At 36.7% G+C, this 14,047-nt stretch overlaps 4 protein-coding genes across 4 annotated transcripts; 1 reads left to right on the top strand and 3 right to left on the bottom strand.

Annotated features, from left to right (window-relative positions):
- Nucleotides 1-368: 368 nt before the first annotated feature.
- LOC140803580 (UDP-glycosyltransferase 73D1-like) lies at nt 369-2,201 on the bottom strand. The gene has a single exon (XM_073159481.1). It carries the CDS (start codon nt 2,084-2,086, stop codon nt 614-616), a length of 1,473 nt encoding a protein of 490 aa, XP_073015582.1. The 5' UTR covers nt 2,087-2,201; the 3' UTR covers nt 369-613.
- Nucleotides 2,202-4,882: 2,681 nt separating this feature from the next.
- LOC140803579 (UDP-glycosyltransferase 73C11-like) lies at nt 4,883-6,713 on the bottom strand. The gene is made up of 2 exons (XM_073159480.1): nt 6,029-6,713; nt 4,883-5,867 (listed from the first exon to the last, which is right to left on the bottom strand). Exons 1-2 carry the CDS (start codon nt 6,650-6,652, stop codon nt 5,010-5,012), a joined length of 1,482 nt encoding a protein of 493 aa, XP_073015581.1. The 5' UTR covers nt 6,653-6,713; the 3' UTR covers nt 4,883-5,009.
- Nucleotides 6,714-9,073: 2,360 nt separating this feature from the next.
- Nucleotides 9,074-10,853, top strand: LOC140842590 (UDP-glycosyltransferase 73C25-like). The gene has a single exon (XM_073210597.1). It carries the CDS (start codon nt 9,272-9,274, stop codon nt 10,760-10,762), a length of 1,491 nt encoding a protein of 496 aa, XP_073066698.1. The 5' UTR covers nt 9,074-9,271; the 3' UTR covers nt 10,763-10,853.
- A 722-nt stretch (nt 10,854-11,575) lies between these two features.
- Nucleotides 11,576-13,517, bottom strand: LOC140842587 (UDP-glycosyltransferase 73C4-like). The gene has a single exon (XM_073210593.1). It carries the CDS (start codon nt 13,407-13,409, stop codon nt 11,874-11,876), a length of 1,536 nt encoding a protein of 511 aa, XP_073066694.1. The 5' UTR covers nt 13,410-13,517; the 3' UTR covers nt 11,576-11,873.
- Nucleotides 13,518-14,047: the final 530 nt, after the last annotated feature.

Below are 14,047 nucleotides of genomic sequence, written 5' to 3'. Positions count from 1 at the left end.
AAGGAAAATGAATGGAGGATTTGTGGTGTGCTCTCCTGTTCTATGCTACTTATTTCAAGTACCGTCTTGCAATCATTGGTTTTGTATAATTTATAAGCTTGATGAATTTTTTTTATTATGGCTCGATGGATGTATGGTTTGAATATGATATATTTGATATGTTTTTCCTCAAGTTAGATATATCATACAAAACAAATGGTATTGCCGTACAACATTATGGATTTACGGTTTTGTAGTTTTTTTTTTTGGGAAAATTATATATGTCTGCATGAGGTATGCCCGAAACAAATGGCTTTTCAAATATCATGATACATTTTTTTCCTTGTAGCTCCACTCTGGCCATATTTTTTGGGTTAAAGGTGGCAGTCTAGGCAATTTTTTGGCTTATCAACCATGTAATATTTATTATCTCAGTATATAACACTAATTATGATAGAAACTACATTGTATGTGACTTTTGATGCATCTAGCGTGGCATCGAGACGGTCACTGATCTAAAAGTTCAAAATTTTATACATTTTTTTGCTTCTGTAAATGCTCTAAAAATACATTAACCAATCGATTGTCCTTTTATTGATTTTCCTCCAATTTGATACGAGACAAGAACTGTCCTTTAAGATTGAGCTCCAATTTGGTATGATTTCTCCATAATATCCTGAATCAAACCTGATATATTGTAGTGAGAGGATCCATCAGTTTCCATTGTTTCCATAGCCAAAATCCTAATTTCTTCTGCCCTCTTTCTTATCTTCTCACCCTTTTCTTCTCCATTCATCAACACTTTCACAGCATTCTGAACATGTTCTTTCACCACAATCACTCCTACTTTTTCTTCTTCACCCCATCTGACAGGGATTTCGACCCCGATTCGAACCCCGATTTTCAATATTTCCACAACAAGCTTCTCATTCAAGAATTGCTCAGCAAACATAGGCCATGTTATCATCGGCACGCCTGAGCATGCTCCCTCAATAGTCGAATTCCAACCGCAGTGTGTCAAGAATCCTCCAACGGCAGGATGTGATAAAATCAGGACCTGTGGAGCCCAACCCTTGATCAGAAGTCCCCTCCCTTTAATCCTCTCTTCGAATCTTTCCTCCAGCAACCATTTTTCGAGTTCTTGAAACCGGTCTCCTGTTTTGATCACCCAAATAAAGGGATGATTCGACGCTTCTAATCCAAGCCCAAGTTCGATTAACTGTGAGGGAACCAGGCGACATTGGCTTCCGAGGCAGGCGTACAGTACTGACTTCGGATTCATCGAATCAAGCCATTTCAAACACTCTGTCTCCGAGATCGAAGCCTTGTTTCCTCTCTCAAATTTGTCCAAAGCTTCCCTGTTACATAAAGATACCGGGCCAATGCACCATACTTTCTTCTTAACTGCTTTTCCATACGCTGCAATGAAGCCACCTTCCATTCCGGGGAACGTGTTTACCACGACCCCGTAAGAACTCGATTCAGCTTCTTGCATTTGGTCCCGAATATCATCCAAATCAGGCAACGCAACAAACGCTCCTGGTAACTGAGCTTTCTTGATTTCAACCCTGACAGGCAATCCAGGAATCAGAAACGGCTCCGAATCAGATATGACAGATAGATCACGCCAGGAAACCTTCAAATTGTGCGAAATCAGCAGCGAAAAACAGCACATCCCATGAAAAACCACTCTCGGGACTTTGAATGTCTTGGCCAATTTAGATGTCCAGGAGAGACACTTATCCGAAATGATGCAACTCGGAGGGGGATCATTCTCCTGCAAATATTTCTCCAGGGGACCCTGGAGCATATCCAGGGCAGTATAAAATTTACGTATCAGGTCCCTGGACGGGACGCTGTCAAGATTTTCACAATCTGGTGGCAATCCTACTTCCCGACAGGGAAATGGGATTTCTACAAGATGGATATTCAGCCCCGACACTCGAGCACGACAAATAGTTTCCGCGAACCGCGATGCATTGTTCGGAGTCGTGATTAAGCTTATCTTAACGCCACGTTCGGCCAACAATTTGGCCATGTCTATCATTGGTATCATGTGGCCTTGAGCTAGTAATGGGATTAGCACAAAATGAAGTTCTTGTGCCATGATTCTTGAACCAAATATCCCGATGAAGAAAAAAGTGGCGAATAGGATGCCTTGACAATATTTTAATCCGAATTGGGTTGCAATTTTCGAGTCTTCTTAAAACATTTCAAATGGGAGGCTACTGTTGGATTATCAGGCTTGACCCGGTCTCAAACGAGTCAAATTGACCTGGCGTACCCGACTGGGCTGAGTTTTCTTTAAACTGTGGCCCGTTTCATACGCCTTTATCATCTCAATCTAATCTAAACATGGAAATGGCAAAGCTAATCAATCCAATCCACGTGAAACAGATTAATGTGTCGTAATAGGATTGATTTAAAGTAACAGCAACAATTATGCCGTATTACTCACGAGTCAAGTCAATAACTCGACACGCTGTCTGCTACTGCGTTCAACTCGGGTTATATATATATATATATATATATATAGTTTTGATATGCTGCACACCTATCGTGCACATCTATATGAGCACCGATGAAGTGTCACTCACCAAATAGATGAACAATTTTTCTATACATCATCACATCCAATAGGTGAATGACACCTCATCAGTGCTCACATAGGTGTGCAGGTAGGTGTCCAGCATATCAAAATATATATATATATATATATATATATATATAGGGACTGAGGACCTACCAATTATATTGCGTGATTATTGACATGACCGATGTTAACAATTTTTTTAGATCGGAGTCTAACTTAAAAAAAAAAAACTCTAAATCATAATGTTTTTTTATATTCTTTTAGTTTCATTATTTTTTTGAATCAAATTAATATATTAAAGACAATATAAACAATCATGGGCTTTTTAAAAATGTACCAAACATGAGATAAGGGAGATTATTTATCAATCTCATCTTTATCCCATGTACCAAACAATGCCTTAGTGTTTGGTTGAATGTATTAAATAAGGATAGATTAATAGTCAAATATTTATCGTTAAAATTTTAAGATGTTTTAATAATCATTTTGACCCGGTTTAAGATCCAATTTTATTAATCAAATAGTTATCCACAAAATTGGATCTTAAACCGGGTCAAAATGATTATTAAAACAACTTAAAATTTTAACGATAAATATTTGACTATAAATGTTCAAATGATCACTAAAAAATAACCAGTTTTACATTCAGAGCTAAAAATATTGATCCAATTTGTGTAATCAAATTGTTTAGTAATTTCTTTCTCAACTGATAACTTAAACAATCAATTCAAATTTTCTTTACAATTGATTGATTGAAGAAAATTCTGATGAGTTCTAAGTTTTGAGAAACTTTGTTCAGTACTGCTATTATAATCGGGATAGTCGACCTGATTTTTGCATTGCGAGCATTTGAAAAACATCAAACCATTTTCTCGAGGTAAGGCATTATATTAATTTACCGAGTTTGCTTCTCTTGTTAGTGACTCATTCAAGAATGTATCTCTTACTCCTAAAAAGAAATCATCCTCGTTAATATAAAAACAACTCGGAAATTCGATACTATTTAGTGTTCAAGTATATATAGCATGGGAAATTCAATGTTATACGTAGGGTACTGCCTTACTTGCAGCATCAACGACTCCAATTGATTTGAGTTTATTTGGGCCATTAGATCAGCTACCATAACATATTGAAAAAAAGTTTTGGTTTTGTTAACGACTATAGTTTTTTTTGTTTTTGTTTTTCCTGACAATAAATTTTGATCTAACAATTTTTAAATTTTGTTATGATATTTAAATTTGGAGTAGGTCGTTTGTGAGCCGGATCAACCCTACCGATATTCACAATAAAAAATAATACAATTAGCATAAAAAAGTAATATTTTTTCATAGATAACCCAAATAATATATCTGTTTCACAAAATACAATATGTAAGACCGTCTCACTCAAGTTTTTACCATAAATGTGATATTTTACTCGAAACAAAATATAAAATCTATATTATGACAATATATGCTCATAATCAATACTCGTGTGTAGATTCATATGCCACTTTTTTCTTAAGTTCACGGCATATAAAAAAAATTCAAGTGATTTGGGCTCGTGGGTTTAAAATTTGATTGATAATGTGCTTTAGTTAGAGCACGAATAATTGACTATTTGGGCTAATCGCAATCGCTTCACAATTTGATATTCGATAAACTTCTAAGCCCTATTTCAAGGGAGACGAAATCGTCTATTCTCCGACATTTTGTGTAAGACAAAAACTTTTGTGAGACGGTGTCACGAGTCGTATTTTGTGAGACAGATTTCTTATTTGAGTCGTCCATGAAAAAGTATTACGTTTTATGCTAAGAGTATTATTTTTTTATTGTGAATTCGGTAGGATTGACCCGTCTCACAAATAAATATTCGTGAGACCGACTCACAAGAGACCTACTCTTTGTGTAACCAACTCTCAATATAAATTTATGCATGTATTGATTATAAAAAATTACAAGGAATTACAACCCATTAATTTAGAACTTATAAGTTCTCTTGAACAACTTATAAATTCTTTCATGAGGAAAAAAAAAACTCAACGAATTGAAATCAAATAAAACGTTCTTCTAACTGATGTCGTGAAAGATTTGAAACGAAGCAAATGACAACTTGTATTTGCATAGCCGAATCCATGCAAAAATTGATGGCAAAAACTTGTGTGAGACGATATCACATGTCATATTTTGTGAGACATATATCTTATTTGGGTTATCCATGAAAAGTTATTACTTTTTATGTTAAGGGTATTACTTTTTATTGTGAATATCAGTAAGATTGATATGTCTCACAGATAAAGATTCTTGAGACCTTCTAGACCAATTCAAAATTGATTGATTACACCAGAAATAACATTTTCCAAAGTTGAATCTAAACAGAACTGATTGTAGAACAAACATTTAAAATCACATAAAACAAACAGAAAATTTGATGAATCAAATTGGATGGCTATACATCACTAAACTGATTTCTTTTGTTTAGCTAATTTTGCGATATCTTCGATCAATAACTTGATGTTTAAGCAAGACGATCCTCCATCTTTGACCGATCTTTTCGCCATTTTCCCAAGCTCTTGTGCCATTCTCCTCCTCTCACATCCCTCTTCTCCTTGATCCATTACCATCTCGACCGCGGCCTGAATTCTGTCCCTCGTCACCTTGGCCTCCGGCTTTTCTTGCTCCCCCAAATGTATCGCAACTCGAGCTCCGACTCCAACTCCAATCTTCAAAACCTGCACGACTAACTTTTCATTCAAAAACTGCTCACCAAACAACGGATATGTTACCATCGGCAAACCGGCACAAACACTTTCCAGAGTCGAGTTCCATCCACAGTGTGTCAAGAATCCTCCCACTGCAGGGTGCGACAGAATCAACACCTGTGGGGCCCAACCCCGAATCAAAAGGCACCTTTCTCTCGTCCTTTCCTCGAACCCTTCCTCCGAAATCCACTTCTCGATTTCTTTGGATTCTGATCCAGCGTTCATCACCAGAATAAACGGATGGTTCGATGCTTCTAGCCCCAAAGCAAGCTCAAGAAACTGTGGAGCTGAAAGGCGCGCAAGGCTTCCGAGACAGGCATAGATTACAGAACCTGGCCGCCTACTGTCAAACCATTTCAAGCACTGAGCTGCATCAATGGAGGCTTGATTACCTCTCTCTGCCCTGTCTAAATTGTCATCAATTGAAAGGGACAACGGTCCTATACTCCAAACTTTGCCGCCTCTAATCTTTTTAAACTCATCCACATATCCATTTTCTAGCTCTTCAAAACTGTTCACCACCACTCCGTATGCCTGTGACTCCGTTAATCTCACCTGTATTAGTTTCATCATAAATAAATCTTGAGTGATATTTGTGATAACAAGGTACAAAAATTAAATCTTGTCACTTTTTAAACTCTAATACATTATTTTAAAAAAAACATATTAAGATTTTAATCAAAATCCAGGATGAAAGTGGGTTTTTACTACCGAACCTGTTCTCGAAACTCGAAAAAATCACTGGTTCCTGGGTTAAACAATCCCGGAAGCTGAAGCTTTGTGAACTCAATTTCATCCGGCAAACCAGGCACAACAAATGGCACTGTTTCCGGAACACTTTCATGAATCTTCGAAACATATAAATTATGCATCACCAGCTGGGTAAAACAGCTCATCCCATCAAAAGCAACCCTCGGAATCTCAAATTTCTTGCAGGCCTCCGCCATCCACGGCAGATGTTTGTCGCAGATTACGCAGCTAGGGATGGGATTCATTTCTTCCAATTTTTCTTCCACAATCGCCAGCAAGAGTTTGATAGCGACGAAGAAATTGTGGATTAGTTGGTAAGAGGGGAGAGTATCCGCGCTTTCGCATCCCACCGGCAATCCAGCTTCCTCGGACGGAAACCTGATTTGGAGAAGCTGAATTGGTAATCCGGACACGGCGGCTCGATTGACCACTGAACTGAATCGATTGAAATTCAAGGGGGTGAGCATGATTGTTACGTTGACGCCGTGTCTGGCCAGCACCTTGGCCATGTCTATCATCGGAATTACGTGGCCGGGGGCCATAAAAGGGATCAAAAGGAAGTTCAGATGCTCTGGTTGAATGCCCGCCATTGAAACGGCTTTTTTCGAGTTCTCAAGTTTGAATACTACAAATTTAATATGCCTTCATTCAATAATTTCCCATTCTAGTTCAGGTCCAATGAGCAAATACAATGGTACCATAACTTAATCTCAGCCATTTTATGTTGAAATAATAATAATTTTGTATTTAAAAAATAGAATAAAATTACACATTTTGTTAAAAAAATTATAATTACACGTAATTAAATTATAAAACTTAACGTAATTTTAAAAAGCATAACATAATTTTAAAACATATCAGTAAAAAAAGTCACAATATTAAAAAGCGGATGAATTTCACAATAAAGAAAAAAATGTTATTTATAAACAAAAGGTTGGATTTTGTACAATATAGCCGTTAAGTTTTTATATATATATTTTCCTTAGTTTTTCTAAAAAAAATATTTTTTTAAATATTAAATACTCTATACAGTTTTTAAAATTGACCTCGACGGTCGACAATTAACGATTCGAACACGTTATTTTGTCATATAATTAAAACCCTAAGAAATCTTATTTTGCATTTGATCCTGAAATTGATTCATGGATGAAGTAGGGCATAATCGAATGATGAATGCAAATAAACAGGGTTTATCTTTAATATATTATCCTCTTTATTATACGTCAAGGTGGGGGCGCAACCGAGTCTCGATCGATCTCGAGACTCTTTCGAACTTGTATTTTTGTATCAGATAAATTATAAGTCATTCAATAAATTATTTTAGCATATAAAATAAAACTTTATATTACTCGTTTTATTTAGCAATAGCAATGAGAATTTTTAAAATGACAAAATACAATGATATTTTTATCGAATATTAATTATATTTACAAATACATAGGTGTAACAATTTCGATTATATATTTGCAGGGAACAAATTGTTACATAAGATATAAGAATTTGTTTTATTCTCATTATCAGGGATTGAGATAGATCGAGTCGGGATTTTTATAGTGGTTTTTTGTATGCATATACTTACTGATTTTAAACGTAATAAAAAAATAATTACACGAATGCTTGTTCTAGATTAAACTTATAAATATAACTATTGCCAAAAAATAAAATAAAAATATATTACATTTAAATGAGAAGTCTGCACGCAGTTACGTGTACTGTTTCCATACGATATGTGTAGAAGACAGGGATGAAAAATCCAAAATTTGCTGTTATGTATGAATTAGCTGTTATATTCGTTTGTTCACTAGTGAGAAATGGATCGAAAATTATCCCCACCCAAAAAAAGAAAAAAAGAAAAGAAAGAGAAATAAATGGATCGAATTATTTTGACAAAGATATTACTATATATCTTTGTTAGTTTGTTTTTGAAAAATTATGTGTACCTTTAATCTTTATAAGTAAACATGTAAGACCACTTATTTTAAAAAAGAGTGAGTATCACGGATCGTAATTTGTGAGACGTGTCAATCCTACCCATATTCACAATAAAAAGTAATACTCTTAGCATAAAAAATAATATTTTTTCATGAATTACCTAAATAAGATATCCATCTTACAAATACGACCCATGAGACTGTCTTACATATGTTTTTGCTTTTAAAAAATTGTCCACTATTAATAGAAACTAATATGATTTTAAATTGACTGATTGTTCCGCGTTCACATCAATCATTAGCCAGCGCGCAGATTTTATTCAAATAAGATCCTTTGAGATTAATTTTTAGAAAAACTTGTACTATATTTGAATAATAGAGTATGTCTCATGTGAGACCGTCTCACGGATCATAATCTATGAGATCGGGTCAACTCTACCCATATTCACAATAAACAGTAATACTCTTAGCATAAAAAGTAATATTTTTTCATGGGTGACGCAAATAAAAGATCCGTCTCACAAATACGACTCGTGAGACCGTCTTACACAAATTTTTGTCTGAATAATAATATGTTAGAAACATGGTAATTTTTGGTGATTTAATTAGGTCGCTGATCCAATTTATAATTACATATTCTTACTGACTTCAAGAAGAAAACTAACTAATCATGGGTAAAAGTTTTCTAAGAGTCTAATAACCGACTATCGAACTAAACAGATTGTGTGTGAGAGATACTGATAGGCATACTAATATAAAGACAATTGATGAAACATAACTGACAGTTTATTTCAAGATCAGTCTATCAAAATTCAAACATTATTTAAAAAATATCAATATACTCAGTGATTAAGAATTAAAGCTCAGTTAAAATATCGAATAAAATTTTTAATATCAACGATCATTGATTCTCAACAAAATGTCAAGATTCACATGCACTACTATAATATATCAGAAAAGAAGATGACATGACAAAAACGAAATCAGAATTTGGTAACTCTTGGAAAAAATCGAGTGAACCATGTTATTTTGTTTTTTTTTTTCAATGAGTCTAAACCATGTATAGATGGCGTACTTTGATTGCTTTCCTCAAGAATATCACCTCTTTTCAAAATAAATAAATGAATAAATGTAGAAGAATCAGCAAATTTTGATGCAATTGTCAAATCCCACAAACTAACGAGAAAAACACCCAACTTTCCAAGAATCCATTCTTTTGTTGGAGGCATAATCAAGCTCAAACCTCAAAGTCCTCGAAAATCTTCATCCATTTTTGCCATGGCTACTCAATCCCACAAGCTCCACTTCATCCTGTTCCCTCTCATGGCTCCGGGGCACATGATTCCCATGATAGACATTGCGAAATTACTCGCACAGCGAGGTGTGGTTGTCACGATAATCACCACCCCCGTCAATGCCAACAGATTCAGCACAACGATTGATCGTGCGACAGAATCAGGTCTGGAAATTCATCTCCTCAAAATCCGGTTTCCATCCTCGGAAGCAGGGTTACCCGAAGGGTGTGAGAATCTTGATTCGCTCCCTTCCCTGGATTTGGCTTCGAATTTCTTTGTAGCCCTTAGTTTATTGCAGAAAGAAGTGGAAGAACTGTTTGAGGAGCTAAAACCTCGGCCGAACTGCCTGATTTCAGACATGGGTTTGCCCTGGACTACACAACTTGCTGAAAAGTTTCAGATCCCTAGAATAGTTTTCCATGGAACTTGCTGTTTCTCCCTCTTGTGCTCGCACAATATTGTATCCTCCAAGATTCTTGATACATTGAGTTCAGATTCGGAGCAATTCGAGGTTCCGAATTTGCCTGATTCTATCAGATTAAGAAAATTCCAGGTTACTGGTTCCACGAATAGGAACTCGTCTGCTATAAAAGATGTTGCAGATCAAATCAGAGCTGCAGAAAAGACATCATTCGGGGTAGTGGTGAATAGTTTTCAAGAATTGGAGGCTGAGTATGTCAAGGAGTATACCAAAGCCAAAGGTGAAAAGGTGTGGTGCATTGGCCCTGTTTCCTTGTGCAACAAAAATAGCCTGGATTTGGTCGACAGAGGAAACAAAGCTTCCATCAACGAGAAAGATTGTCTAAAATGGCTCGATTTACACGAGCCCCGATCAGCGATTTACGCCAGTCTTGGGAGCTTATCGCGCCTAATAACACCACAAATGATGGAACTTGCACTTGGTCTGGAGGAATCGAACAGGCCTTTTATTTGGTCGTTGGGAGGAGGCGACAAATCAGGTGAACTGGAGAGATGGATCCTGGAAAACAGATTTGAAGAAAGGGTTAGTGGAAGAGGACTCATAATCAGGGGATGGGCTCCCCAAGTTCTGATTCTGTCACATAAAGCCATCGGAGGATTCTTGACGCATGCCGGATGGAACTCGACGCTCGAAGGGATTTCGGCAGGGGTGCCAATGGTGACATGGCCACTTTTTGCAGAGCAATTTTGCAATGAGAAACTGGTCGTGGAAGTGCTGAAGATTGGGGTGAGTATTGGTGTGGAAACGCCTGTCAAGTGGGGAGATGAAGAAAAAGTTGGAGTTTTGGTTAAAAGTGATGATGTCAAGAAAGCTTTGGATATGGTGATGGATGAAGGGGAAAATGGAGAAGAAAGGAGGAGAAAAGCCAGGGAGCTTGGAGAAATGGCGAAGAAGGCTATCGACGGAGGCTCTTCTTATGGGAATATGACAAGTTTGATCAAAGAGATTATGACAAAATCAAATCTTGATGGCCAAGAGATTATTCTTGCATAGAAGAGGCCACTCTAGCAAGTGCACTTAGCTTCTTTAAAATTGTGTTGCAAGTTTCAATCATATTAAAAAAAAAATTTCCGATTATTTTAAATATATAGTTCAATATTTTTTTTACTAATATAATCTCATTAAATAAGTTTTGGAAAATTGTACAAATATTTTTTGAATAATAAAATTAATTATTATCATTATTACTTATTTTACCCACGTGAAAATCTGAATAAAAAATAAAAGTTCTAGGATCGTGAATTAACAACTTTTCATTTTATTCTATATTTTATGTAGAGTAGGTCTCTTATGAGACGATCTCACGAATTTTTATATGTGAGACGTGTCAACCTAACGATATTCACAATAAAAAGTAATATTTTTAACATAAAAGGTAATGTATATATTTTTCATTGATGAGCCAAATAAGATATCCGTCTCACAAAATACGATATATGATATCGTCTCATACAATTTTTTATCTTTTATGTAAGCTATGTAAGTTTAGATAATGATATACTCTATTATATAGAAGTGTGTGAAGAAAATGACATAGTTTTACTTAATTCAACAAAACTAATTGAAAAAAAAAGAAAATTTCGAACATGATTAATATATTTGATTTTTCATATTTCAAATCTTGATCCTATAAATTATATAATAGGTTAAGTTTTTTTTATTATGGCAATCAAGTGATCCTATTATATTCCTAGTGACCATTATTGACCCAATTTCTTTTCATTTGGGGTCAAGGGGTTGGATCTCATTAATTATACACTAAAAAAAATAAAATGAGAAAGAAAAAAATTAAAGGAGAACAGCAGAAATGCGTTTTAAAGAATTCACTGCAGTGGCGAGAACCAAATCAACCCTAGTACAAGCTATAATTATGTCTTAATGGCCTCCAGGGACATAGGTCGTGTGGTATGGACCTGAAGTGAAGGATATTTTAATCCATGTTGGTGAGAGATCGAGTCTCGGCTCTCTTTTTTTGGAGAATTTCTCCTGCCAACCTCTCCTCTGGGTACCTGCTGTCGATGCAAAACCCTGATTTACCTCCCTTCACACCGGGGCTTGAGACGGCTCTGTGTGGGCCCTCGGGGTGGGGGTTCACCCTTTATAATTATGTCTTAATGTGCTGCCATTTTGTCATATTTTCATGATCTAATAATGCACCATTTTCAGATAGGATTGCTTCATTTTCTTGATACATGATGACATCTTGTATAAGCAACTCAATGTTTTTGAAGGAAGAACCTCCTTCCTCTGTTGCTCTTTTGGCCATTTCACCCAGTTTTCGAGCTCGTTTTCGTCTCTCTTCCCCTTCGTCTCCTCCATCCATTAGCTCACCAATGACCGTTTTGATCTCATCATGTTTAACTAACACTCCCACCTTTTCCTCCTCTCCAAGAAGGACAGGCAATTCAACACCTACTCTTACACCGGTCTTGATCACATGGACGATAAACTTTTCGTTGCAAAACTGATCAGCAAACACCGGCCATGTTATCATTGGCAAGCCTGCAGTTATTCCTTCAAGCGTCGAGTTCCATCCGCAATGCGTCAAAAACCCTCCGACTGATGGATGAGAAAGTATCATCACTTGCGGTGCCCACCCATGGATCAAGAACCCTCTCTCGTCGGTGTCGAGTTTCTCTTCGAATAGCCTTTCTTTTAATTCATCTGATGCATTTCTGATAACCCATATGAAGGGTCGATTAGAAGCTTGTAAGGCTAAACCGAGCTCCATCAATTGCGAAGTGGAAAAACGGGACAGGCTTCCAAGACAGACGTAAATAACGGAGGCTTTTTCTTGTAAATCTAGCCATTTTAAGCATTTATCTTCATCAATGGATGCTTTATTCCCCCTCTCAGCGATATCTAGCCCATCTATGTTGCATAACGAAACGGGACCGACAGACCAGAGCTTTTTACCATCTCTTACTTTCATGTACTCTTTCAAGTATTCAGGCTCCAAATCATGAAAAGTATTTATCACTGCTCCAAATGCTTCATCCTCAGCTCGTCTCATTTGGTCCTTTATTTCATTCCAGTTCGAATCCAACTGATTAACGGTTCCCCAAAGCTGAGCTTTGGTCATTTCAATTCTATCGGGCAATCCCGGCACCACAAAATACTCGAAATAAGAAGCTATGGCTTCAAAATCCTTGGAAATTTTCAACATGTACATGCATAAAAGAGAAAAGCAACTGGTCCCGTGAAACATAAGTCTAGGAATATGCAAGACTTTACCAAGATTTGAAGCCCACGTGAAACACATATCAGCAATCAAACAGTTGACCCGCGGTTCGAGTTCTTCAATGATTTCTCGAACCTGGTCTTTCAACATGCCGACAGCGACGAAAAACTTCGCAGCATCCTCCATCGATGCCAGCATGTCGAAATTCTCGCACCCATCGGGCAGCCCGGCTTCGACACACGGCAACTTTAGATGCACGACTCGGATATTGAGTTGACAATCTATTGCTCGATGGATCACGTTTTCGAATCTTTTTCCATTGTGACGACTGGTTAAAATGGTGATAATGGCTCCTCTCTTCGCCAGCAACCTGGCTATGTCAACCATGGGGATCGTATGGCCCTGAGCCATGAAAGGAAGCAACGCAAAGTGAGGTTTTTGGCATTCATCTACGGCCATGGTACCTACGTATACGTACGTCACTCTCTGCAGGAAAGACAATGGGATTGGATTATCTAGAAATTTTTTTTCAAAGCTGAGTGGTTTAAAGCTGAGTGGTCTGTTTTCGTTGTCTGGCTGTAAGATTAGTTATCTTTATATCTCGTGTGAGAATTTGTCGCTTACTTGCGGATGATGTAAGAGCATACATAAGCAGATATATGTTATCGCGATGTCCTGAATTCTTGTGGCTATTACAATCGGAAAAGGGTGTCTGTTGGTTACTTTAGGCGGTTATCGGACACAAAATAGAACATTCTTCTTGGACAAATGTGAGCTTGGCATGCACGCAGAGTGAGGACCAAGCAACTTGGCTAGATATATTGTCCGTACCGGAAATAAAAGGACTAAAAACGCGACATCACACGTCCATTTCTGCTCTTTTATCTCCCTATTTTTTTATTATTTAAATTTTTATTCCTGCTTATATGACATTGCACACATCAACATTACAGTTATATAACATTAACGTCGTATCGTAAAAAAGACTAAAACTATTAAAAGAAAGAAAACCAGCCGAGAAATTTGACATATAATTTCATTTCTTTTTGTTTTAATTGTAACATTAAGTTAATAAGCATCCCCTGGCGAAATCAATC

The sequence above is a fragment of the Primulina eburnea genome, chromosome 10, assembly GCF_022965805.1.
Source record: "Primulina eburnea isolate SZY01 chromosome 10, ASM2296580v1, whole genome shotgun sequence".
NCBI lineage: Eukaryota > Viridiplantae > Streptophyta > Magnoliopsida > Lamiales > Gesneriaceae > Primulina > Primulina eburnea.
This window is presented reverse-complemented; position numbering and strand designations above follow the sequence as displayed.

What these genes read in the sequence shown, in the direction of transcription:
- LOC140803580 (XM_073159481.1), bottom strand. Translation starts at nt 2,086, where the DNA reads ATGGCACAAGAACTTCATTTTGTGCTAATCCCATTACTAGCTCAAGGC.
- LOC140803579 (XM_073159480.1), bottom strand. Translation starts at nt 6,652, where the DNA reads ATGGCGGGCATTCAACCAGAGCATCTGAACTTCCTTTTGATCCCTTTT. An exon ending in TTTTCGAGTTTCGAGAACAG is followed by an intron (nt 5,868 to 6,028) that starts GTTCGGTAGTAA and finishes AAACTAATACAG; the next exon opens with GTGAGATTAACGGAGTCACA.
- LOC140842590 (XM_073210597.1), top strand. Translation starts at nt 9,272, where the DNA reads ATGGCTACTCAATCCCACAAGCTCCACTTCATCCTGTTCCCTCTCATG.
- LOC140842587 (XM_073210593.1), bottom strand. Translation starts at nt 13,409, where the DNA reads ATGGCCGTAGATGAATGCCAAAAACCTCACTTTGCGTTGCTTCCTTTC.